The 26151-nt window shown below is 41.9% G+C and overlaps 1 protein-coding gene across 5 annotated transcripts in view; it reads right to left on the bottom strand.

Moving 5' to 3' along the window:
• Positions 1-354: 354 nt before the first annotated feature.
• Positions 355-26151, bottom strand: part of LOC121592172 (carbonic anhydrase-related protein 10) — a 69244-nt gene continuing 43447 nt past the window's right edge. For all 5 annotated transcript variants that reach the window (XM_041913576.1, XM_041913584.1, XM_041913560.1 and 2 more), the window contains exons 4-9: positions 17142-17278; positions 14053-14244; positions 4098-4260; positions 3792-3946; positions 3112-3252; positions 355-2783 (exon numbers count right to left, since the gene is read on the bottom strand). In XM_041913576.1, the coding sequence (XP_041769510.1) occupies positions 2655-2783; positions 3112-3252; positions 3792-3946; positions 4098-4260; positions 14053-14244; positions 17142-17278 (917 nt within the window). In that variant the 3' untranslated portion in view covers positions 355-2654. The remainder of the gene's footprint in view (positions 2784-3111; positions 3253-3791; positions 3947-4097; positions 4261-14052; positions 14245-17141; positions 17279-26151) is intronic.

Genomic DNA, 26151 nt, shown 5'->3' on the forward strand with positions numbered 1-26151 from the left:
CACATACATTTGCACACAGTTTTCGAAAGTTATTGCTCCCCGCTACGCACTGGGAAGGGGAGGGAGAGGATATATGTACAGGTGCATATGTAAGCTGCTCCGTTCATCTCTCTAATATTTTTTCTAACACCAATTCTCCCTCTCGCTCTCTCTCTTTCTCTCTCTCTCTCTCTCTCTCTCTCTCTATTTTTCTCTCTTTCTGCTTCTCTCTCTATCTTACTAACGTTGTCATGGTATGTGTGGGTGTGTGTATATATGTGAATGTGTGCTATGCAAATACTGTTTTCGCTAAGTTTACACTTGTGTTAGTAGTAGGTGCAGTTTTGGGGTTTGAATACAATTTCTGATGCTGTCTACTATATCCCCCCCCCCCCTACGCTCGCTCCGTTTACCTTTACTCTTCACCCTTTATCTCTATTTTTGCGTATTGTTATATTTACACTTAAAAGGACCATGGAAGACGTCCTATGCCTTTCGTCTTTCTTTCGTCGGTGTAGTACATTTGCGATCCCAGCATAAGCGTCGCTAGAGAAACTGACAGTCCGTCAACGACCATAAACAACCACCACCCACCACGTTGTTAACTGAGAGAAATGGTGAGGATCCATCGATTATATAGGGATCGGTAGGAACAAAATAAAAATAAACGCGAATTTGTCTATAGTGATTGCAATAGTCTCTTTTAAGCGTTTATACTTGAGTACACTGTTATTACCGTTCGGGTGTGTTTGATGCTATTTACCGCTAACCCTCCTCGATCGCTTCCCCAAATGTATGGTTCTATGTAGTTATCATCAGCTCGTTAATGTTTAGTGTGAGTGTTGGTGTGAATCCTTCCCGTTTGACCTCGTCGTGCTCTTGTGCAGCAAACCGCCCACAGGTATGCAATTCGCACTGCCAAAGCCACTTCTTATCGTACTAGAAATGCGATTGACAACTGCTAACAAGATCCTGCCGACCGTCAGCTGTGTAACACCACCACCACCACAACGACACGCAGTGTTTACATTTTATTTGTGTTTTGTGTGTGCGTGTGTGTGGGTATGTTATCTGTCATTGCCATCTTTTATCGTCTCCGTCATTATTGTCCACTGCAAAGAGGCCTCCGGCTTGACACCACTCCTGTCGCGCCCTTTGTCTGCTACGTCTTCGGTTTTTTACTGATTCCAAGCAGCTCGTTTGCCAACCCTTTTCTCGGTGGCTTCAAAAACAAAAAAAAATCCCTGTTTCCTTTCGGCTTACCACACACACACTTACACACACGACCGATCTGACAGCTGACGGAGAGGGGAACGAAACAAATCTCCACAAATGGTTCGCTGATTCCTTTTTTTTGTTTTGGTTAACATTTTGCTTCATTTCATAATTTTACGCCTATGTTACTGGCGTGTAGATGGAGTGTGGTAGTTTCTTGGATATTCTGGGAAGCAGTGTGTTTATATGGTCTGAAGAGTTATACGGCGGTGCATATAACATCCCGTTTACACCTGCTTTTGCTATGGTTCCAGTTTGGCATCCCCTTTCGTAGACAACATCATAAGAATAATTATTTGTTTTACATTACGGCTGCTTTCGAAGCAATGGAGAGCGATCCAAGCGCGTCTTGTTGTTTGGTTGTTTTTTTTTTTAATGTAGTGTACCTTCACACACACTATTCACACAAGCATTACAGGGTTTTTCAGGGGTTCTCATACTTGCGCGATATTTTCATGATTCTTTCATTTACGAAATGAACTTTATGTCAACTCTGTAGCATTCTTTTTGGACAAATCCAAAAGGAATTTCTAATGAGTCTGACCAAAGAGAGTGACATTATGAACCTTATGAACATTGTATAACAACTCTCGACGTATCTGAAGGTCTAAAGTCATACATATTAGTCCGATTCTCATCACACAAAGATCATTTCCCATAAGAAAGATTCAAGTAAGTATCCCACAGCTATGAAAACCCCAGAAAAAAACCCCCTGTAGTGTGGCATTGGTGGTATGTGTGCTGTAGAAGAAGATGCCTTTGTTTCGTGTTTGGTAGAGCTACACTTTTTTTCTTTGTTTAAGTGTATGAGTGTATGTGTGTGTACGTGTTTATTAGTACTACAATATTTGCTAGTTGGAGAGTAGGCTTTGCTCTATTCATACGTGTATGTATATTTATAATTATATGTATATATATGCTTCTTTGCTCTGTTTTGTATATAGGCAATGGGTCAATTTTGTGCTTACGCCTTTGCTTCGCGCTACCTTTTGTCAAATAAATCCGCTCAATGCTCGCTTCTGTGCGTGGGTACGGTCTTGGACTTGCGAAAAGAAACGATCGCTAGAGTGAAAAATAAGCCTCCCCAAGAGCTGCGGCTCGGAGAAGCCGCGTTAGAACGGTGTCTGTTGAGAACCATAAACAAATATCAAACCCAACCACTCGCGGCCCCTGAAAGGTAGGCAACATACGCAGCAGCAGCAGCAGCAGCAGCGGTAATCGGTGTGAAGAGGCCACGCGCGCGCCCGCCCGCTTGGCGTGTGGTGTTCTTCTCGTGTCAGTCTCATCCTGCCGCCGTACCCGGTCGCGCACAGCATCCAGTTTTTTGTTTGCTTTTAGCCGGTGATGGCGGGCGGGCGGCTCTGGATCTGTCCGGCATCGGAACGGACCCGCTGGTGCCACTATGGAAGCGAATGGAACACACTCTCGATGTCGGGCAGCCCCCGTTCGCGGCCCCGCGCCGATATCTCGGACGTCCAGCGGTTCGCCTTGTAGTACATGTCTTTGTACATCGTCGGGCAGCTCTGCGTCTGGTCGGGACGAAACGCAGGGGGGGAAATAGGACGGAAAGCAGGAAATGAAAAGAAGTAAAAATGCAAGCGAATAGAGATTAACATCACAGCACGCACAGCAGCACCGGGACGGGCACACACACACACACACACACACACACACACACACACACACACACACACACACACACACACACACACACACACACACACACACACACACACACACACACACACACCACACACACACACACACACACAGCATGGGGAGCTAATTCGAACCGCTTCCTAGCGAGATTAATCCCGCCCGGCACTTTAATCGTAGGGTCTGCCCGATCCCCCTTACCTTGCTGACGCCCGTGTTGGCGAAGTCGATGTTGGTCCGAACAGTGCGGTGATGTAACGCCTGGAGCGGCCGCGCATTGTTGCCCAACGGTGCTTTGGGCGTTTGTTCCGAGCCCTGCATCAGCTTCCGGAGCGCGTACAGCTACGCGAAGAAGTGTGTGTGAGAGAGAGAGAGACAGAGAGAGATAGACAGAGAGAGAGAGAGAGAGAGAGAGAGAGAGAAAAGAGAAGAGAGAGAAATAGAGGCTATGAGGTTGTGCATTCTAGATACAACTGTGTTCAAAAGAACAGCACAGAGGCATTTTGGTTCGTAAAGTAAAAAAAATACTGTATTCCAACTGGATTAACTAAATTATTATTGGATTAACACAATTATAATGAATTCAACTTAAATAACATATGAATATATGTAACTATGCATTGATGGATAATTTCACTTGTCCTGGTTGAAACTTTCTTCTTTATTAGAATTTGCATTTTTTAAATTTCGAACATTTACGAACGGCGTTATTTTAAAGTTAATTACACAAAAAAAGCAATTAAGACACATTTTCAATTTACTGCGCTAATGTACTTAAATTTCGAAGCTACATCGCGGTTACAAATTTGAACATCACTGTACTTTGCGGGTGGCCTACCTTCCAGGCGGCAAACGTTCTCGCTCGCCTATCGCTCACTTACCTCCTGCTTGGTGATGTAGATGGGCTTATTGAGGATAATCCAGACCGTGCTTTCCCAGCAGCCGGGATGTGTGGTCGAACCCTCGTACGTCATGTACTGTTCCGTGTTCGGCAGCAGCGATCGCAGCGAGATATGCCGGATCGGTGTAGAAGATCCTAAACCCAAAAAAAAAAAAAAATTATAGAGGAAAAATGACGTGATACAGCTTTGGTGGTGGTACAGAGTGGTGGAGAAACGGGCGTGTAATTGGTATGTGTGTGTGTGTGTGTGCGCTGTTGCCGGAGTCTTCGGGCAGGCTGAGCTTACCTTTGTACAGGACTTTATTGAAGGCGCTGGTAATTATCCGCAGCTCCGGATTAGGCGTATCGCCGATCTGCAGCATTAGCGAAATGCCGACGATGCCCTGGGCCTTGTGCTGGGCCTCGGACATGTTGTGGTACAGCTCCTTGTTGAAACCGTACAGCTGGATCTGTGCGTGTGTGGTGTGTTGCGGGCACCATTGTGGTCCACGGTACAGCGCCACGGTGGTGGCCCAGGTCCGGCAAAGTCGATCGATCCCGCGAAGAGCATGTCGAAACACAGCGAGAGAAAGAGCGAGCGTGTATGTGTGTTAAAGAATTGACGGCGCATGAGTGTGTGTGTGTGGGTGTGTGTGGAAAGATAATAAAAATGTAAAATGAAAACAGCTGCATCGGCAGGTTTTCCCCTTGCTCCCGCCCGGAAGTTGATTGCGCCGGGAGCTATTGTGTGGCCCATCGAGAAAGCGCTTTTGAAGTCGGGAGTTGCATGGAGAAAAATGGAAAGCATATGAAAAGAAGAAGAGGAAAAAAGAAGAACGAACAAAGCACCTCCCCATTCGTTCCACACTCCATTTTCCATCTCCTACGAGTGCCTTTCCCGTCGTGTCGCCCTCTCCCTTCCCTCGTTGTAAAAATCACCGCTCGTTGGAGAGAGCAGCTCGTGGGTCGCGGTGGTGAAGAAATCAACGTCAAGCAAAAGCGATAAAAAGCCACCGATAAGCGGGAAGTCATAATCGTTAAAACAGTTTTCTTTTTTCGCTCGGGCCAAAAAATGGCACACAAAAAAAAAGAGCAGCAAAGTAGGCGGAAGGTTGGCGGCGTTGCTGGACGAGAGGGCAGGCGCCGCTGTTTTCCCGCGTGGCGACGACCTGATGCACCGTGCTGTTATGCTCCAACTGCCGCAAGGGTGTCGGGTGGACAAGGACTGGGGAAAGAGAAACTACTACAGCGTCTGCGGAAAATGGCAGACATTAACGGCCGCCTTGCACGCCGCAGCATTCCTCCCCTTTTAGTCGTATCCTGTTTCTCCTGTTTTTTTCCACATTCACATAAGCACGCAGAAGCATGTAGAGCCTCTAACACCGATCGCGTTATCGAACAAGATGACTGGCTTGCAGTAAATTACACATTATTAACATTGGGTATTGGCTTTCCCGTCCATTGCTAGGGGAGGGGGGAGTGGAGAAGGATCCCTCCGTTTTCCTCAGCGTTTCCGGTCACTCAGAACGAGACCCGTGCTTGGCTTCCGGGCTCGGAACTCTTTATGAGCTATCAGTTATTTTTTTCGGCATGATATTGCTTTTTCGTTACACTTTAGACATTTGAATTTTAAAACGTTATGCAACACATTTTAAATATTTCACGCGAAAAGTTAGCTAACTGCTAGCTCCGTCTGAACAAAGCTTCACCACTAGAACACTTCCTCGTGAGGGCATCAAAAAGCTGCTTAAAACCAATGCTATTCTTCGTCACCTTGTTTCCCTCCTATTCCCAACCATTCTTCCCGAGTTGCGTCGATTGAACTTCGTGGAGAAAAGAATGATCCAGTGGAAGAGGAAAGGCGTTGCAAAGGCAACCAATTTCACCCTTTCCTCGCTTTGCTTTCTATAGGCAGCGGAGCAATACAAACAACAACGCAAAATCACGATAAGAAACGTGCATATGTGCAACACGCGACATTCACTTACATACTTCTGCACGGGCCGGCTAATTCTTACCGCCTGTGTCTCGTGCCGCGGAGAATGTCATAATGGTGTGTCCCACCCCCGCGCCCTCACCGATACAGACCGGCGTGTGCTGCACACACGCTCTCTTTCTCTCTGTTTTTTTTGTTTTGCCGCCGGAAGCAGTGCCGGAAACGTGCGAACGGGAAACTTATTTACATAACGAGTTTATACGACCGGTGCCCGGTTTTCCCCGTCGCGCGACCCTGTGAGGAGGAAATCTGTGACACGGTATCTTGGAAAGTTTTCTGCGCGACACCTCGAACAAAGCGAAACACGCGCACGAAGCGTCGCGCACCTCGCTTTAATGTGAGATAACGGGCTGCACCGGATGCAGAAGATGGCAAAACTGGGGCCACTGCAACGGCACACAGGCACCTACCACACGCCAGATAATGAAGCATGAGCAAACTAGTGAGCGTTCGATTGCTTGCGTTCGTTGCGACGCTATAGGAAGACTATTGGAAATGGAACTGCGGGCAGGTCAGCCAATAGTGCACACCAGCATAAGAACAATGACTAGTTGACTAGCATAAGAACAATGACTAGAGTCCTTACCGTTTGTTTATCTTTGGTGCTATAAAAAGGTTGCAGCTGCTTTCTTACAACTCAGGTTCTCGTTTTAAGCTTACTGAGAAATTCCTCTAATTTAGCTTAAATGCCGTAAGCTCACCCGGAACAAATAATTTAACTCTTTGAGCTCTTGTTATGTAATAAACAGTCGTGCAGATCGTCGTCTACGATCGAATTTCATGATACAGAGTTGTTAGAGATCTACTGTAATACAGTGAGAAAGGACACATAGTCTATTCTAGGGTAACTGTGCCAGTTTTCGGCTGGGTAGCTAAAACGCATAATTACGCAAAAGCGCGATGAAAATTGTCTTAACACATATTTTTTGAATAGAGATATGCTTATTTGTTATTCATATACGAATCATGACGTTTCACATCATATTATATATATTTTTTTAAATATCAAACAAATTGTGCAGAGTTTACAATTTATTCGGCAAATTTGCTGTTAGCCAATAGCTCGGTTCTATTAAATAAAATAGTTCAGTTATTTTCATGATAATGGATTTAAATGCGGTGCATATTGGATCCTCTAGAAATTTCAGAACAAGCGTAAATTGCATTATGTGCTGGTAGCAGGAAGTGCAAGAATAACTTGTTGTATTTCATGGCTTTTCAGGTTCATTAAATCTTTCGGGATTCAAAAACCTTGTTCATTATAATTCTGAACAAAATAGAACCATTTTTACGTCCCAAGCACAAACGCGGATTACCTGCGAGCTTCAAGCGGCTTGCACACTAAATGTTTTAGCTCAGGGATCTTACCAGCAAGGAGTGGGCAATGATTTTACTGTTCCAATGGCTCAGCCAACGTTTTTGGAAGTATTGGATAAAACGTTGGGAGTCATTGAACGCGCATTAGCATACGTCGTATGTTTGAAAATATCGTAGCAGGAAAAATCAGCTGCTAACCAGTGTTTCAATGAAAAACTTCCTAATGTATCTGGTGTTACTCATACACGATGCTTGCACCACACGAATATTCTATTTTGTACTACAATCGTAAAGGATTTTACAGTCTTAACAATCGTTACAGTCAGTCTTAGAAACAGGATTAGATTTGTCGATGCCAAATTTTGTGGCTCTAACCACGATTCATTTATATTGCAATGTAAGCTCTGTTTCAACATATTTTGAAGAAAAAAGGAACAATTGCGAAAGAGTGATGCATCTCATTGGTTTGTGTGCAGTGACATAATCTCTTCAGTTTCATGGTGTAATGACCGAAAAAAAAACCATTTGGAAATGCATAGCCAGATAGTCCAGAGGCAAGATTTAATCAGTTGTACGCCAATGCACGTATTCTGATAGGAAAAAAAGTCAATAGGAATCCTAAAAACAAGATTTAGATGCATTCTAGTTGGAAGGCAACTGCGTTATTCACCAAGCAAATGTGTCCGTATTGTGAACGTTTGCTGCATTTTGCACAATATATGTATAATGAATGGTGTTTCTGATTACTCGTCATATGAACAGTAACATAATTAGTAACATTAGTTCTGCAAAGTACCATCTATCTCTTAATCATCCACAAAGTACGACATCGGAACGATTTTTCGTTAAACAGCCCCAAATCAGCTATAAAGTACGAGCAGGCTATTTGGAATCACAAACGTGTGTTTGTATTCTTCTTCCTTTTTTTTTTGTTTGTTTCATTATAATCAATAATATTGAAGGATAGGTTTGTTTATAATAAATGAAGTTTCTTTTCAGGGCCACTGATTAAATTGCTCAAGAACCTTCTAAAAAAACATCACATACGGAGCCCTACGGTACTTAATATAGTACCTCTGAGGGAGTTTTCGGACGAGTTGTGTTGTAAACCGTGCAACAGACGTTGCATTCTCGATGATCGTACGAACAAGAAAACTTAAATACGATTTAACGGATCATGTAACATATAAGATTAGATTTCGGGATAAAGCCTAAAATCCTATTTGCTTTGAAGGTATTAGCATCAAAATGTGGATCTTAGCTATGTCTACAGTCCACAAGAAAACATAAATCAGTCACTAACGTTTGGACAGTCACAATTCTTCGCTATGTACCATTAACTAAGTTATAGAGGGCTTTTGCTGCGAGGATACTATTGTACATTTACTAACGTTAACACATCACCTATTAGCAGCACACCCCGAATAGAACAGGGAGACAATGAACTGCAGTTGTCACTATTACTATTTATGATAGCAAAGTACATTTTTAGATCTTCGGTATATAGCAACATTGAAGATATTGGTACAGCCAAAGCAACTTGATTGCTGCAAACATTAACGGACCTTACTCCCTTCTCAGTTTTACATCATTGACATGAGCGACTTTTTACGAGATGCTGCCTCCAATCTAACCGATTAAGGTGCGATTGTGACGATCCATTGAACCAGGATGACAAAACAGTGAACGTTTCCTTGTAGATGTCGTGTCAACCAGGTGCCCGAGGATGGATCATACAACCTACGTGAAGGATGTTTCTACCGCGCTCTGAGGTAAGCAACAAAAGGGGTTTATTTGACCACTTATCCTATTAACTGACAAAATGTAAAGTTGTTTCATCACACCTCGTCTGGTGAATTCTAAAAATTGATTTTTTTCAATTACAGTACTTGATCGTATGTTTTTTTTATGGTAGTAATGCAGACGATTACCACTTTCGTTTTATTGCTACTTAGCTCAAACAAACATTTTCAGCAACGATTTCCATGGACTTCAAGGATTGGCCAAGGCATACATCAAAAAGTATAGGTGTGAATAGAGAGAAAATAAACATCTCTGAGCGCTATTACGTGATTCAACCATGAGTGCTTTTATTCAACTGACCATATAATCTTACACTAACCTGAGCCATAACCCCGATCTCACTAACACCTAGTTACATGCTATAATTTCGCATATGTATATATACTACAGTCTCCCCACTAAACGCAAACTTACGTTTAACTATTTACAATATTTCAATCGCGGTTGACCTTTCAATCTATCTGATCTCCTAATGGGTGGAGATTGTGATTCGCTACGTTTGCGTTTATAATTATTCTCTGTATTCAACAATGTATCATTTTGGGACCAATTCTTTTCAGTAATATAACTATAATTCAACTTGCGTTTCAGCTTCCTTAATTGGTTTTTGTGTACTAATCTGATATTTCCATTTATATTAGCAGTGTAAGTAGTATAACTAACTTTCTTTATAATAGTGGCTGGAATCCATCGCACTAAATCCTTAAAATGGTTTCTATACACTACCTTTTCTCCGCTTTTAAAATCGATATACTTATTTTCCTTTCTTATGTTATGAATACGGACCGCTTTACAATTATCTTCGTTATCCTTATTTTTTTCTACTTGCTTTGCATTTAATTTATTTAAAACAGTTACTGGAATGTAAGCAAAAATTCTCTGTGACGGCGTTCTTTAGTAACCGTAGTGGGCGTATTCCTATAGTGCAACAGAAATTTGCTTATTTTGCGGCTCAAAGGCAAAAATTTATATTTAGAATCTAACAAAAACTTTTTTAATACTTCTTTTACTGTCCTTACTCCTCTTTCTGCTAACCCATTTGATTGAGGGTGATACGGTGGTGATTTAGTTACTTTTACACCATACTCTCTCAAAAAATTCACAAATGATTCAGAATTGAACGGCGGACCGTTATCAGTAACCACTTCCTGAGCAATCCCAAAATAACCAAAAAAAGATTCTATCTGCTCTATGATGTCGTTAGCTTTGGCCATATTTAACAAACGCACATCTATAAACTTCGAATACGCATCTACTATTATTAATAATGTTCTAGATTCAAAATAAAATAAATCTATATGAATCCTTTCAAACGGAATTCCACATGAAGGCCATTTTGTTTCTACTATCTCTTTGCTAACTGGTTGACAAGCTTGACAAATCGAACATTCTGTTACAAAATCCGAAATATGCTTATCCATTCCCAACCACCAAACAAACTTCCTCGCACTAATTTTCATCTTTACGATACCATCGTGATTTGCGTGAAATTTGTTGAGTATATCATTTCTTAACATTTTTGGAATCACTATTCTATCATCGAAAAATAATATTCCGTTTTCTATTCCTAAACGATTTTTCACTTTGTTATAAACTTTCAACCCTGGCTCTAAATTATTTTTCCATCCATATTTCACCAAATTATAAACATTCCTGATTTCACCATCTTGTAATTGGTGTTTTTTTATCACCTCGATTTCAATTTGTGAATTTTCTTTTAGCACATTTACTCCCAAATTCACATTTTCTAGTTCATTTTCTTCAGGCCACGGTAATCTGGACATGGCATCTACATTTGACATTAACTTCCCTGCCTTATGTTCAATCGAATAATTATAATTCGCTAAAAATAAGGACCAACGTTGCAACCTTGCTGCTGTAATTGCAGAAGTTCCTTTCGACGGATTGAATATTTCCTTGACGCCACTGTTATCCGTAATTAGTTTAAATGCCCTTCCATACACATATTTGTGAAATTTTTTTATGCCGAATATTACCGCTAATGCCTCCCTATGCACTTGTGCATAATTCATTTGCGCTGCAGTTAACGTGGATGATGCAAACCCTATTGGTTTTTCCTCACCATCGATTATATGGGATAAAATTGCTCCTACACCATAAGGACTGGCATCCACTTGCAATACCAACGGTTTGCTCTCATCATAAGGTATTAACACTTGATGATCTACTAACTGATTTTTCGACTTATCGAACGCTATTTGACACTGCTCCGTCCATTCGAACTTAGTTTGTTTCCTCAAAAGGTTATACAAAGGATGTAATAAATTTGCTAAATTGGGTATGAAGCGATGATAATAGTTCACTAACCCTAAATAAGCTTGCAGTTGCGTTACATTCTTTGGAACGGGTGCGTTAACAATCGCTCTCACTTTAGACTCGTTAGGGTGAATACCCTTGTCTGATATTATATATCCTAAATACTCAATACTGCTTTTGAACAAGACTGATTTGGCCACATTGATTTTTACATTATGCGTATTCAATTTCCACAAGATTTTGTATAAACGCTCTTTACATTGCTGCATATCGGTACCTCCTACCAAAATATCATCGATATACGCGATTCCTTCTGTATCTTGCAATACTTGATCTATCAACGATTGAAATATTGCCGGTGCTGAATGTATGCCAAAAGGCATACGAGTATATTGAAATAATCCCTTATGCGTATTTACCGTACATATTTCACGAGACGTTTCCGATAATAACACTTGCAAGTACGCACCCGACAAATCTATCTTGCAAAATACCTTCCATGCTGCTATTTTAGCAAAAATATCTTCCACTTTCGGTAACGGGTAATGTTCCACTGATAATTGCCTATTCAATACCACTTTACCGTCCAAACACAAACGTATACTTCCATCTTGCTTCTTAACTATTACAATTGGACTTGCCCATTTTGAAAATCGTGTTGGCCGTAAAACACCTTCTGCTACAAGCTTGTCTAAAGCTTCTTCTACTTTCGTCTGCATTGAGTATGGCACTGGGTACGCTTTATGAAATACAGGACCACAACCTGCCTTTAATACTAAATCCGCCTTAAAACCTTCAATTGTTTCGTTCTCTCCTGATTTTATAACTTTCGGAAATTTCTTTGCTATTTCCATAACTAGATCCGTTTCTATAGCTTTTATCTCAAACACTTTTCTCCAGTTTGGAAATAATAAATCCAACCCATCTCGTCCTAATAAAGGACGTACTTCCCTTTCCGTAGGTATAATCACCAACTCTAACTTTTCTTCTTTTTCCGCCTTCGGCATCCTAACCTTCACTTCAATTTTACCGATGGGTTTTAACGATTGACCCGACGCCGATATAAAAGACATGGTGGTCGTCTTCACCTCTACTTGGCTAAATACATCCGTATATGTCTTTTGCGAGATCACACTCGCACACGCACCACAATCTATTTCAAAAACTTCCTTCTTCAGCAGCCGTTTGCGAAGCTCCAGATCGTACACGCCAGCCACAAATTGATCTCTTAGAGCGTCTGATAAGAAACTGCCGAAATCACACGTCTGTGCCGCTGCCTTCAGCTCAATGATGTAATCAGCAATCGACTGTTCCGCTGTCTGCTTACACTTTCTGAGTAGATAACGCTCGGACACAACGTTCACGTTGGGCTTGAAATGCTTCTCCAACACCTTCACTAAATCTGCATACGTTTTATCTCGTGGATCATCCGGTGCACACAACTTTATTGCTACCGAATACAACGACGCACCAGCCATTGTGATCAACACTGGCACTTTTTTTTTACCGCAATATCATTGACGGTGAAATACATCTCCAGCCGATGAATATACTCTTTGAAACTTTCTCCCATTACGTAGGGCTCTATGTTTCCTATTTGACTCATCTTTTTACTTGCAGATTCTCTGCTGTGACCTTTTTTTATCCTCGTCGCCAATATTACGTGATTCAACCATGAGTGCTTTTATTCAACTGACCATATAATCTTACACTAACCTGAGCCATAACCCCGATCTCACTAACACCTAGTTACATGCTATAATTTCGCATATGTATATATACTACAAGCGCATTCCATTGTAGCATATCTGCTATACAGAACTTATTATAATACACACTATCAGCTATAGACACATTGTAACACACTCCGTAAAGTCAAATCACATTATTGCAACACAGTCATTATATTGCATCAGCAAATCAATCCACTCCATAGCAACATACCTAGACCATACCGTTCATAGAAAAAAACCATTGAGACACATTTTATCGAAAACAACCGAATCGCGCAGCATAAGCAATTCAAGCGTTACTGCAGCAAAGCAGACGCATAGCAACTTATTGCTAAAAGCGCAGTGTAGGCAAAGAGCAACGAACGCACTCGTTCTTTGGCTAGAACAGTTGAAACTTTCCAGAACCTTTGTAAAAACACTAAAAGTGCAGCATAGGCACAAATTGATAGACACCTCACTTCCGATACAATGTATAAATTGCACCTCATATCAATAACCTTTAATTAGGACAAAAACACATTCCAAAACCAAATGTACGAAACTTATTGAGTATAAATAAAACCAATTCCGACCGTGGCAAGTCAGATTCGTTCGGACTGCCAAGATAGGACGTTACGCTTCCTAATACTTCGCCTTCCAACTTATTTCAAGAGTTTAGTTATGTCCCCCTACCCAAGGTAAGGCTTCTAAACTCCAACGTTTCCAGTAAGGGAAACCTCCTAAAGGTTTCTATGATCGCCTGGACGATCAAGTGTTGAAAAGTCCGCTTCGAACAAAAGTGTTATTCCACCTCGGCTCATGTCAGTAAAAACTGACCTACCGCGACGGTACTTGAGGTACAGCTGTACGCTCATCATATGGCGACCGTAGCTATCGCCTAACTCATTACACCATAACTGCAGGCGTGTTCCATTACAAAGCGTGCCCTACAAGCCCTGGTACTATTTAGCCAGTTAACGCCCCCAGCGAAACAATCCGCGCACTCCTGCAAAATAGCCTCCTTTAAGGCACTGCTCTCGCCACGTTGCAACAACCCCAGCGGAGGAAGAATACCACGAACGACTGTACAAACAAAAAGTCATAATAACGAGATAAACGTGCCGCGCCTGCAATGTGTGCAATGTGTTCCCACTTACCTCACCGGGAAAGCTGTACCCGTGGATGTGATGCTCCGAGCCCTGGTTGTTGTCCGTACCGTAGTGGAAGTAGATCTCCTCGAACTGGTACCGGTAGGCGAGCGGGCCGCTGGAAATATTTACATGCTGCTTGGTGTCCTTCTCCACCCGGAAGACCAGCGATTGGCCAGTGTTGTGCAGCGTGCCCGATATCTGCGTGAGGTGTACGAAGTGAACAAATGTGGATTGATGGGCGTTCAGTAAGGCTGGACAAGGTGTTCTTGTAGTGAAACGTGAAATCTGAACCATAATCAATATTGCAAAAATAATAATAAACAAACAAAAACGGCGCGAAAACGGAGTTCAAGAAAGCTTCTTCGGATGTGTGACGTTTCGCTCTGACGGCATCCAGTGGCTCCAATTTTTGTTCGCTGTGCCCTGCTTACGTTTTTTCCGTGTGTTTGTATGTCTGCTTGGGAAGGTGTGAGTGAAAACAAAAAAACAAAAATAATAAAGAGCCAGATTTCTTCCCAGCGCAGTCTCCCGCTACCGAAAGGAAATAAAATCCGTGCAACACCGGGTGACACAGAGGGCGCGCGCCGCGGCACAGATGGTTTCATCAAGCTAAAAGTTTTCAATCCGCTCCTTACCTCGCACACACACACACACAGCGCCACAGGACAATAATGATGGTGAGGAGCGATAAAAAGTGCGGAAGGAAAGCGGGAAAAGTCGGGGGGGGGGGGGAACCGTTTTTATGGCGGTTGCTTTTATCCGAATGAGTGCTCATTTTCAGGTTGTTATGAATTTCATTTCATTGCTGAAATTTTATTATCATTGAATGCTGTTTTCATTCACCCGGCCATTTACCGCCACCGTTGCGCGCTTCTTGTAAATGCCGAATGGCGCTGCTGGTTGGTTGTGTGCGACGGGGGCGCGGCGTTTTTTTTTCTCTCTCCCTCTCTCACTTCACACTTTTCCCTTTTGTCATCGCAGCGTCTTTTGACGCCTTTTTCCGGTGTGACGCTGGTCTACGTTTGTGCAGGCAAGGTCTGGGGGTCTCGCTGCTTTCGGTGCTATTTCTCTGACGGTGTCTGACGATGATGCGATGCTTTTTTTTTTCGTTGTTGGGTGATATTCAAACCATCCGTTGTCTATTCTTTGAAGGTGGCGGCGGCGATTCGAAGGCTTTGGAGGACGCGTCACGCTGTTCTGTTTATTGTTAATGTGTGCGTGTGTGTATGAGGCCACGGACGGAGTCGGAACAGATTTTGCTCGATTTTTCTGCGTGCTAGAGCGTGTGTGTGTTCCGCTCTTCCGCCGCCTGGAGGTAAGCTTTGCCGTCTTCGCGTCCGTACGTAAAAGACTGATGTGTACGCTTCACCGTGTGTTTGTGTGTGTGTGTGGTTTAATGCAGCTGTACTTCATTTTTCATGTCTGCCTTTTCTTCCTGTAATGTGTGTTTCTTGTTTTTTTTTGCTCCTCGTTGTTGTGTGTAACCCATTTTCCACTCAGCTGCGATTGTCAATGAGAAAAAAGGAGCAAGCGGTGTTCTCGTCGGTGCTTCATTCTTCATCATCCGGGGCCGGCGCCCTTGACGGCTCGCAGAGCCAAACAGCCTGCCAAACCACTTTGACGCAGGGTTTGTAGGGTGAGGAGGGACAACCAGAAGCGAGTAAGAAAAATAGAGCGAAACACAGCCGGAATGTCTTCAGTGTGTAATAGAGGTGAAGAAGTGAAGATTTAACCCAACAAAAAAAAGAGAACAACGAAGGAAGAAAAAACCGTCTCCAAATACATAATCAAATTTACGCCAACTCCCCTAACGGTCCTTGCGAGCAGTGTGTGTGTGTGTGTGCCTTACGGGGATTTCGTTGCTGCCACTGCTCGTACCGGACGCGCGGGTGTGCATGAGTGTGGCGCGCTACGCACAACGTGGGAAACTTCCTGCCCCATTTGCGAACGCAGGTTGGCCTGTACGCGTGTGTCCCCGGTGTTCCCCCAATCTGGTTTTGGCAATCTGCGGGAATGGGGTAATTCAGTGTTGACTCTTTTTTTCCCCTCGCTTTTCCCGCACCAATGCTTCCCGCTGGAGTACCACAAGCACATGTTGTCGCTGGAAGTGTGCAGCAAAAAAAAAACCCTACGTGCACGATTGGGCCCACAATGTGTATGTGTGTCTGTGAGAGTGATTCAATATTCTCAATCGATTTTATCGTATTTTTTTGTAGGCCCGAAGAAGCAAGGAGGGAAGAAACCAGCTAGAAGAGATTGAAGTAGGGAAAAGAACACACGAGGGCAAACGAGCTAAACTGGCTAAAGAGCAGGAACACTCTTTTATCGGCGCCAGGTAAGCGCGCGATAAGAAACAGCTGGCACACGGGTATCATCTTCTTTTGCCGATCTTCCCTCTCCGCCTCCCTAGGCCCTTCAGGAAGGGCTGGGCTGTAAATCTCCTTTCACGCTTGTGCAAGAGTCTGTGTCTTGAATGTGTCCCCGGGTGTCGCGTGTAAGCATTGCCCCCCGGATGTCGCGCCTTTTTTTTGCACGCTTCCCTGCGAACTGTGCGTGTCGATAAGTCTGCTCAGGGAAGGAGAGGGATGGTGCGTTATCTGCGGTTTTGTGAAAACGATAAACCGGCCTCGGGAAATGGGATTTTCTGTGTCACTGGTATATCATGCTCACGGTGTCTTGCGGTTGCTTCGAATTGCGCGACCGTCTGTAGTAGATCCATTTTCAAAAAAGGAAGGAAGTACCTCCCCTCCCCATCGGTACAGTAGGAGAAGAAAATGAAAAAGAAGAGAAAAAAAGACACACCTTTATGGTCTCGTGTATGTGTAACAGTCATCCCTTTTTTTTCAAATCCTTGTAGTAGTTTTTTTTCTTCACTCTTTCTCATTCTCATCCTGTTGCCCCTAATTTTGCTCCGTCATCAAACCGCCGTCCAACAGGTGTCTATAAGGGTTTGAATCGATGTGCGTGCGTCTCTGTGTGTGTGTGTGTATCAAAGGCGTGTAGAGGAGTCACCGGTACGCTTTTAAATGCTTCATTGATGATGGTGTCTATTTTTTCTTAGTGCTACCTCCCCCTGTCTTCCAACGCAAGCTCACCTTGTGCTTGTCGATGTGCAGTGACCGCAGGTAGGGATCGAACAGTAGCTTCTCCGGTTCCACGTTGATCGGCGACTGGCGGCGCCCTTTGTTGCACATGTTCCACTGCGGGTTGATTAGCCCCCAGAAGGCGGGTCCTGTGTGGTGGTTTGAGGGAGAAGATAAAAAAAGAGGAGAAGAGAAGATAAGCGCAGGCACTCGTTAGCGACAGAAAGGAGAATGTTTTAATCAAATAGGATTTCTACAGGAAAGCAAATGCTTGTACTTCAAGGCTTTATCTTTAGTGCTGTATATTTAATGTTTATTCATAAAAATTTGCTACTATCACTTGGCTCGCTATAACTAATTAGACGGATTTTTTTTGTTGTTCTTAACTGTTGTGTATTATGTATTATGGGCTGCTCCATTCTTTTTTGTATTGGACAAGTTCATTCAAATGTTCTAATGTTTTTTTTACGGTGGTCTCACTATTTCCCCTTCATTGGTTTGCGAAGAATAAAATTATTTATTTATTTATTTGTACCCATATTTATCTTGCTCAATTTGGCCGAGACAACTTAAATATAATAATAATTCTACCCTGTCTCTAATTCGTGCGGGTTGTGCCGTCCCCAAAGTTAAAAATTAAAAGCAAGTTTCGTTTGAAAGTATCAGTAGTTATGTTAAAGCCGAAATTTTCAGACCATATATTAAATTGCCGAGTCATGGCATGGAGCGGATCATTAGCTCCATGTAGTGTCCGTCTAGTCTCGTTTTGCAATAAGTTTCGGGAACGGAGTGGCCTCGAAGGGGCGTAAATATTATTTTTTGCTAATAAAGGAGGCGCATCAAATTCATTATTTGAAAGTTTTATCACAAAAACGCTTTGGCTCACTTTGAAGCGGTGTTCAAGAGCTTCAAGCTAGAAGGCAGCGAGAACGATAACTAGGCATAATCCCCTCCCAAGACCGCATTTTAAAGCAAGCCTAGTAAATTTCTGTTGAATATGTTCAATTCTGTTGATTGCTGAGACACAATGTGGGAACCAAACTACGGAGCAGTACTCCATGCATGAACGTACAAGACCCGTAAACAACGATTTCAGACATGTGCGGTCATTACATCCACGGGTTTGTCTGATAATGAATCCTAATAGTTTAAACGCCTTATTCAACGTGTTATCAATGTGTACGTTAAAATTCAAACACTTGTCTAAGGTAACTCCTTAGTCATATGCTTCTTTACGACGGTATAGCAAACGCTCATAGAATAATTATAAATAACAGGATTCTTAAGTCTACGATACGATACATTAAAATACTTCTCAATTGCAAGTTCCATGTCGTTAGAAATGCAGTCTCTTAATATATTTTTTATTTATAACTTGAAAATATATATTACTTTAAATTCTTTTATCACAAGTGGACGATAATGATACATAAGACATTTACCAAGGAATCCGATCAAAAAAAAAGGCCACTAAGTCCAATCATCTTCTGACGATTGACCTATGCTCATGACCCATTCCATGGCCCTGTGTCTCGGATCTATGAAGACTGGAAATTTTTTTTTTTTATTTCAGAATTATTTAGTTGAAAACAAATTCAAATACCATCACCATCACGTATAGAAAGCGGTTGATATGTTATGTAGAAAGAAAACACAAATACAATTATAAACTAAATATGTTTATTAGTATTTAACTTACCATTACTGAACAACTTGTTTAATGTAAGCCACCTATTTTTACATGCGATTACCTTTAAACTCTTATTACGTTTGACCATTCCTGGACAGGTAGTGAGGCGTTCTTGTGGAACAACGGTTCCATCTAACAATATTCATCCTCTCCATGTTATTTTGATTACATGCCATGTACAATTTTTGTAAAAAATAAATAATAATAGTCTGATACACAACTCTTTGCTTGACTGCCATCCATTGTAATATGTCAGGCAAAATAACCGAGTGCATCTACCAAGGCTCAAAAATAAACTCAACATTTTTTTGTATGCGTTGTAATTCCCGAGACAAAGAACTGTGACACAAACATCAACATGGGGTGATATAAATTATTTTTTTAATTGAACTTTCACTATAATGGGCTATAATGAGCCATACCGTGTCATCTAGGGCAGTTAAGCGGAGGTTTTAAAGAATTTCTGTCTGCTTTACGTGAATATATTTATTTAACGAGCACGCAACTTTTTTTTTGCATTTCGTTAATGTTCAAATATAAAATTTAAAACCGGCCCTAAGCCACTTCCTTGCGGAACTTCAAGTATGATTTCCATATTTTTTTCTGATACACTATTCATAAAGGATATCGTTTGTGTTTTTCACTCAAGTTAATTTGCGAAGTACAGTGCTTCAACTTTTTGATTACCGAATTTATTTTAAGCTTTCAGCTATAAAGGTATCTTGGTATAGTAAGGGTCTTGATATAGTTTCCAATGCATGTTACATATTGTCAATATTGCAATATGTTACATATTGTCACCGTCTTCTCGGATTAATAATTCATTTTTATCGATTGAACTGTTTGGTAAACCATTGCGATACTTATTGCGAAGCGTAGTTTCGTGTACACTATTTTTCTAGAAGGTTTGCACCTTGCGACTTGTTTATTATCATTGCAACGACCAATTTCACAAGAAATGGAAAAGCTGTTGAATTCAATAAGCTTATTTATCCATTGTTATGATTGGAATGTGTCGAATTAGTACAATTTCTGCTTAAAATTTGCCTTTCCAAAGATAGTGGCTTCAATAATGTTTTTCATTGTTTATACATTATTAAGCGCGCTCCATTGCACAGCCGGTGGTGTGTTTAAATCTCTTAGTAATATAATTGGTGAATTTTGAACTTGCAACCGAAGAAGATGTGGACAATATGGAGTAAATAGTAACACCATTAACTATTGCTCATGTGAAATGGATTCGCAGATTGTTGTCCTATTCGAGCACTTTTTAGTCTTGCTCGTATTTTTCACCGTGGTAAAAATATTGATCATTTGCTGTATTCTTATAAAATAAAGGTAGATTATCATCTTTTTTATTATACCATCCTACATACCTTCTTAGATTGCACAAAAGTATGCATTGAACCTGTATATTCACTGCATTTGATAGGAGCACGTACGCGTATCGCAACCAATATTTACAATTTCGTGCAGTATGTATGCAATTATTAAAATCATAGTAAATAATACCTAATGCAAATAAATATTAAAACATTCAAGGTTCAAGGTAGAAATGTTAACTTCAAATCTATTCTCATATAGTACTGAACAAAACTAAGTACGCATTTGTTATTAATACGCTATAACTTTTCTTGAATTGGATATTTTATTACGCTTTGTTTGGAGAAGCTGTAGCATTGTTCATGATCATGACCTTATCATTACGTCGTTATGTTAAACATATTTTTGTAAGTTTGATCTAATATTAGCATAAGCCCTCACCTCATAAATGGTGGACAAAATAAAGTACGTAGTTTGATGGTTCTAAATTATTATTACTAAAAATAAATAGTTTGATACGCGATGCACGGAAGTACGCAGTGGTTTTGTGAGATCGTCTGCTTGGTATTGTTGGCGTGTTGGAAAATACAATTTTATTGTAAACCTAGCTTTTTACGTGCCGATACCTCATTTTTTTTTCTTTCAGAATGCTGATATAAATGTCAGCAGTCATAATTTGCCTAAAAATGAGTAATGCTACTATAAGATTAAACTTCAAAATGAATATCTTATCATTCATATTCATTCACATATCATATCTTATCATATCACGTCGATATGATATACATATTTTTAGATCATAAAAAAATGCTATAATTTTTCAAAACAAAACTTGCTTCTTCTTCTTATTCTTATTTAGCGAGAAAGGATTTATCCTCCTATGTTTATCTCAGACTTGCGTCCGATTACGCATATTCAGAGGCTTACTTTCTCTAAATTTTAGCTTCGATTAACTGGAGTCATTTGCTTTTGTACAGTGGCCGGCAGAATAAAGTGCTCACAACTTACAATTTTACATTGTTATATTTTTTCCGTGAAAAATGAAATTATTGTACAACTTTATTTTTTGAAACATTGTTCGTGACATGCTTAGGAATGCGCAGTACCATACCATAACATAAATGAGATGTTCGTAATAATATTCGTTCGGAATCGTCCGAAAAGACCCGCAGTCGTCCGGAGTCGCCCGGAGTCGGAGTCGTCGGAGTCGTCGGAGTCGTTCGGATTCGTCCGGAGTCGCCCGGAGTCGGAGTCGTCCGGAGTCGTTCGGAGTCGTCGGAGTCGTTTGAAGTCGTCCGGAGCCGCCCGGAGTCGGAGTCGTCCGGAGTCGTTCGGAGTCGTTCGGAGTCGTTCGGAGTCGCCCGAAGTTGGAGTCGTCTGGAATCATTCGGAGTCGTTCGGAGTCGTCGGAGTCGTTTGGAGTCGTTCAGAGGCGTTCGGAATCGTCCGGAGTCGCCCGGAGTCGTACGGAATCATTCGGAGTCGTTCGGAGTCGTCGGAGTCGTTTGGAGTCGTCCGGAGTTGGAGTCGTCGGAGTCGTTCGGATTCGTCCGGAAGCGCCCGGAGTCGGAGTCGTCCGGAGTCGTCCGGAGTCGTTTGGAGTCGTTTGGAGTCGTCCGGAGTCGTCCGGAGTCGCCCGGAGTTGGAGTCGTCCCGAGTCGTTCGGAGTCGTTTGGAGTCGTCCGGAGTCGTTTGGAGTCGTCCGGAGTCGTTCGGAGTCGCCCGGAGTCGGAGTCGTCCGGAGTCATTCGGAGTCGTTCGGAGTAGTTCGGAGTCGTCGGAGTCGTCGGAGTCGTTCGGAGTCGTTCGGAGTCGTCCGGAGTCGTCGGAGTCGTCCGAAGTCGTCCGGAGTCGTTCAGAGTCGTTCGGAGTTCAGAACTTCTCTGGTGTACGTTGATTGTTTGCCACAAATTCAATAAAAAAAGGATTTATTTAATTCTATTCGTTATTATTCGCTGTTAAATGTTTAACTATTTTGTTTTTGTTTTATAGCTAACAATGCAAAACTTATTTCTAATTCCTTATTTGCTATAGCTAGTTTAAGCTCATTTTTTTGTTTGTCTTAAAATCTAACTCCCCTTTCCTGAATTCTAGTTCCTTTAACTTTAATTCATAGGTTTTTTCTTTAATTTTGTTATATCTCATTTGCTCAATCAATTGCTCCTAGTCAATAATCCATTGCTCGTAATCAAAAAAAGAGGATGCTAGTTAAGAATCTATTGCGACTATTCAAAAAAAGTATGCTGCTAGTCTAAACTCAATTGGAAAACCTTGTATAACAGAGTTTTGAAAATGAGTGCCAACTGACATTAACATGAACTTTATTGAGCGATAATGAGTGCCGTGGCGAATGGATCGCGACGATCGAATTCACCGGTATGGCTGAATGACGTTTAATACAATGTTGATTGATACATTGTTGTGTTTTCATTGTTTTGTTATGTTTCGATCATTGAATTGCCTAACCATAGTTTAATTTTATGTATAGGTGTGTTCTCAACAAGATGCTTCATTCAAAATCGATCATGTGAACGAAATATGCTGCCATTGAGATTATATTTTAAATAATCGGCCTCAGCACAATTTTTCGATCGCAAAGTTCGATAGCCACTCACGTTAAACTGACAGTGTAACTATTTCTTTCATACTCCTACATGAAGTCCATTCCCATCGAGTTCAGTAATTAGTGTAGGCAAACCATTTTTTTTATGTTTAATAAATGATTTTTTATCACCCTAAATATTGAAAAAGAACCAAAACATTTACCAACTTGCTTTTAAATAACAGTTTTCAAAAACATCAACCTTGATTTAGGGCATTTTTCTGATATTCGTTAATTTCTGCACCTCAATGCGTCGCGGTTTTTTCCACATACAAAACGGAACGATCAAATTTTTGTAGCATAGTTCATCTTGCTCGTGAGTGTCATGGTATACCAGTTTTTAAAAAGACCAGTAAAATGAATGCCTTGGCGGCGAAATGAGTGTCAAATGACACCAAAATGACATCCGGATCGATCGAAAAATTGTGCTGAGGTCAGATATCTTTATACATATGGCGCTCATAGTGTACTTGTTTTGTATTGTGTTAAAAAATAAATAAATTATAAATATAAATGCTTTAAAAAATAATAAAAGTTTACGTTCCAAATTGTGTTTTAATGTTTTATTCAATCTTCTTTCACAACCTCCATTATTTTAAGATTTATTTCTACCTCGCGAAAGATCCTTAATTGACACGTAATCTGGACTACAATATCAATGCCGATCAATGCCGAGACAAACCAATGTTTAATTTGTGAAAATGTTCTGTTTAAAACAGAGAGCTTTGTTGTACAGTTACATTAAAATTTAAAAATATGTGAAACATGCCAGATCGTCCTCCTAAGCTTCGTAGAAGTTCAAGCATCCCAACAAAAAGTGCCGCTTGGTTCGATACAGCGACGGGCAACTTCTTCCTCCTTGGTTAAAACAATTTGCCAAGCAGAGCGCACGAACCACGCCACTCGTGTGCGCCACGCTCCGCACAAATCTTCAGCTCAATCGATAAACATTTAACGAGATCATCGCTTACCGGTGGCGTGTACTTAAAAGGGAAGTGGGGAGCGCCGGCAGCCCTTCGCTCCGCCGTGTTGCGTTCTAACTTTGGCTTTAACTTTTCGGGGCTGGGCTGGTAAATAAAGTGCAGCTAGCAGAAGGAAGTGCCCTAGCAGCTTGTGGCAGGAGTCGAAACGGGGACGAAACACAACCTACACCAGCAGTAAGCACACAAACCGCACCGGGTTTTCCTGCGCTTCGCTGCCCCACCACCGAGTGAACAAGCCTCAGCAACCGAAGCAGAGGAAGCCCGGCGCGAGAGCGTGAATCGAAGAATAATTCCAAAGTTTTCGAATACCAAATTAAATTCCTTTACGGGCGAGCGTTCCTTGAGCGAGACTCCTGCCGGAGGCGGCGGCCTGTGCCCCAAAGACAAGCGCTCGTCTCCTTCGCGGTGGATGGAATTGGATTTCACCGGTAGCGTTGTTTGCGCTCCCGCACTCCCCCGCGCACTGCCCCCTGCATTCTATCCCTGCATCGCAAGCATCTCGTCAATACTCACCGTGCTCACGAGCCTGCCGTTCGAGCGGGGCCAGGGCATGGCTTCCTGGCGCGCTGCGTACAAATAAAGCCTTTGGTTTGTTTTTTCAGGTATTTAGCGGGCTTTGTGTGTTTATTTTAAAATCATTGCTCAGCACAATAATGATGATGATGCTGATTACGGGGAGATGGCTGGCAGGCGGCCGAGATGGTTTTTAAAATTTAATTCCTGCCTTCGCTAAAAATGTGTCTCCCTCGTCGTTTTGCGATGGCAATTTTCTTTGCCATTTTTTTTGCATGGTTCCGCTGCGGGTGTTTTCCGTCGTCTAAAGAATCCGTCATTGCTGCTCGCGGTAAAAGACCGCATTTTCCATCCCACCCCGTCGCCTTCAAAAGCAGATCGTACCCTGGCAACAGCGAACGTAAGAATTCCGTGCGGGAATGCGGAGCGCGCTCGCTGTCTCCCAACGGGGGGAGTGCACTACCGGCGGCTATGGTCAAAGGCAATTACACAGCACACGTTGCCATAGGTCCTGTTCCCATCCCGATCCTCACAGGGCGCAGAAAAGGACAGGCGTGTGGGAGTGGCATTCCTCTGCTCGGAAGCCAAAAGGATTTGGTTGCGCTTGTGTAAAATGCCTCAACCGCCACCGGAGGGGGAGAGAGGAGGGAAAACTCCTTTTGAAATGAAAATGAAATCCTTCGCTTTGCTCGCTTCGGGATGAATCTGGATGGACCTCGGGGTTGGCGTTGCAGCAGAATGGAAATTTATCAATTCTATTTGTTTGTCTGCCCTGGGGCGCGGAGGTAGCGGCGCACGACCGGCCCGGTTTTTCCGAAATGTCTTTTTGACCGCGCGCCTGTCCGGAACGCGGGGAAAATTATATTCCTGTCGATGGTCGGGGCGGTCCGTGGGATTTCCCGCTCGCTTCCTAGCTCAGTTTTGAGGATTCATTCATTTGCGATTCGGCACAATTTCCTTGCAGCGCGCTGAGCGGCGCGAACGCATTTGCCGGATGAGCATTGTTTGGGTTACGCGGGTAGAGCTGGCTTTCGAAATGTTTGAAGGCTTTTTTGTTGTTGCTCTAGGGGAGGCTTCAATTGTATTTTCTGTGCGGTCGCAAAATTAAATCCTGTGTGGGGCAAATATGTTCATATGGTCGGCGAAAGTTGACTGGGAATTGCATTATAAGTCGTAGATATGCACTTCAAGCACTTCTTTGTGTGAACTTTGGAAGGATTGCTAAATTATTTTAGCTTTTATTGGCGAGCCTGTTTTACATTATATTTTCATTTTTTTTACTGAAACGATATGAATGGAGACGCCCGGTACTTTTTAATTCCGGTGATGGAGGATCAAACAAGTTTCGACCCAAAATGCTAAAAAATGAAACATGTTATTCTTCAGACGTGCTGCTTTGGCTTTTGCATTGCTGACTGTAATTTTGGATTTTTTTGATGAACTATAAAGCCCATCAAAGTCCCGTTTTTAAACAAATTTTAAAATGTCTGACAATTTTTGACCTAAACACCTGTTCAGATCGAAATAGGTCACCTTGTTTTATTTTTAATAAGGTCACATGTAGTGCTTTTTGTAGTGCTATCGAACTTTTCCATGGTTATGTTAAGGTATTGGAGCATACTATATAATCGTGAAAAAAAATTTACACGCTTTGTGTTCAATAGTTATTAACGTTAGAATTACAATGCTGAAAAATATATTGCACACTGGGAATCACTGGGAAAGTTTAACATGGTCTGAGAAGAGAAGAATCTGAACTTCTCTAAAAATTACGGTTCCTGATCAAAATGTCCATTAATTTTAGAAAAAGGTTTTATTACAAAAACTTGATCCATTGTCTCGAACCAATACAAATACTCTTTAGATGAGAAATTTACCGGCAAAAGAAGTAATGACAAAAATCATTGGCAG

This window comes from Anopheles merus, chromosome X (assembly GCF_017562075.2).
Source record: "Anopheles merus strain MAF chromosome X, AmerM5.1, whole genome shotgun sequence".
Classification (NCBI taxonomy): Eukaryota; Metazoa; Arthropoda; class Insecta; order Diptera; family Culicidae; genus Anopheles; species Anopheles merus.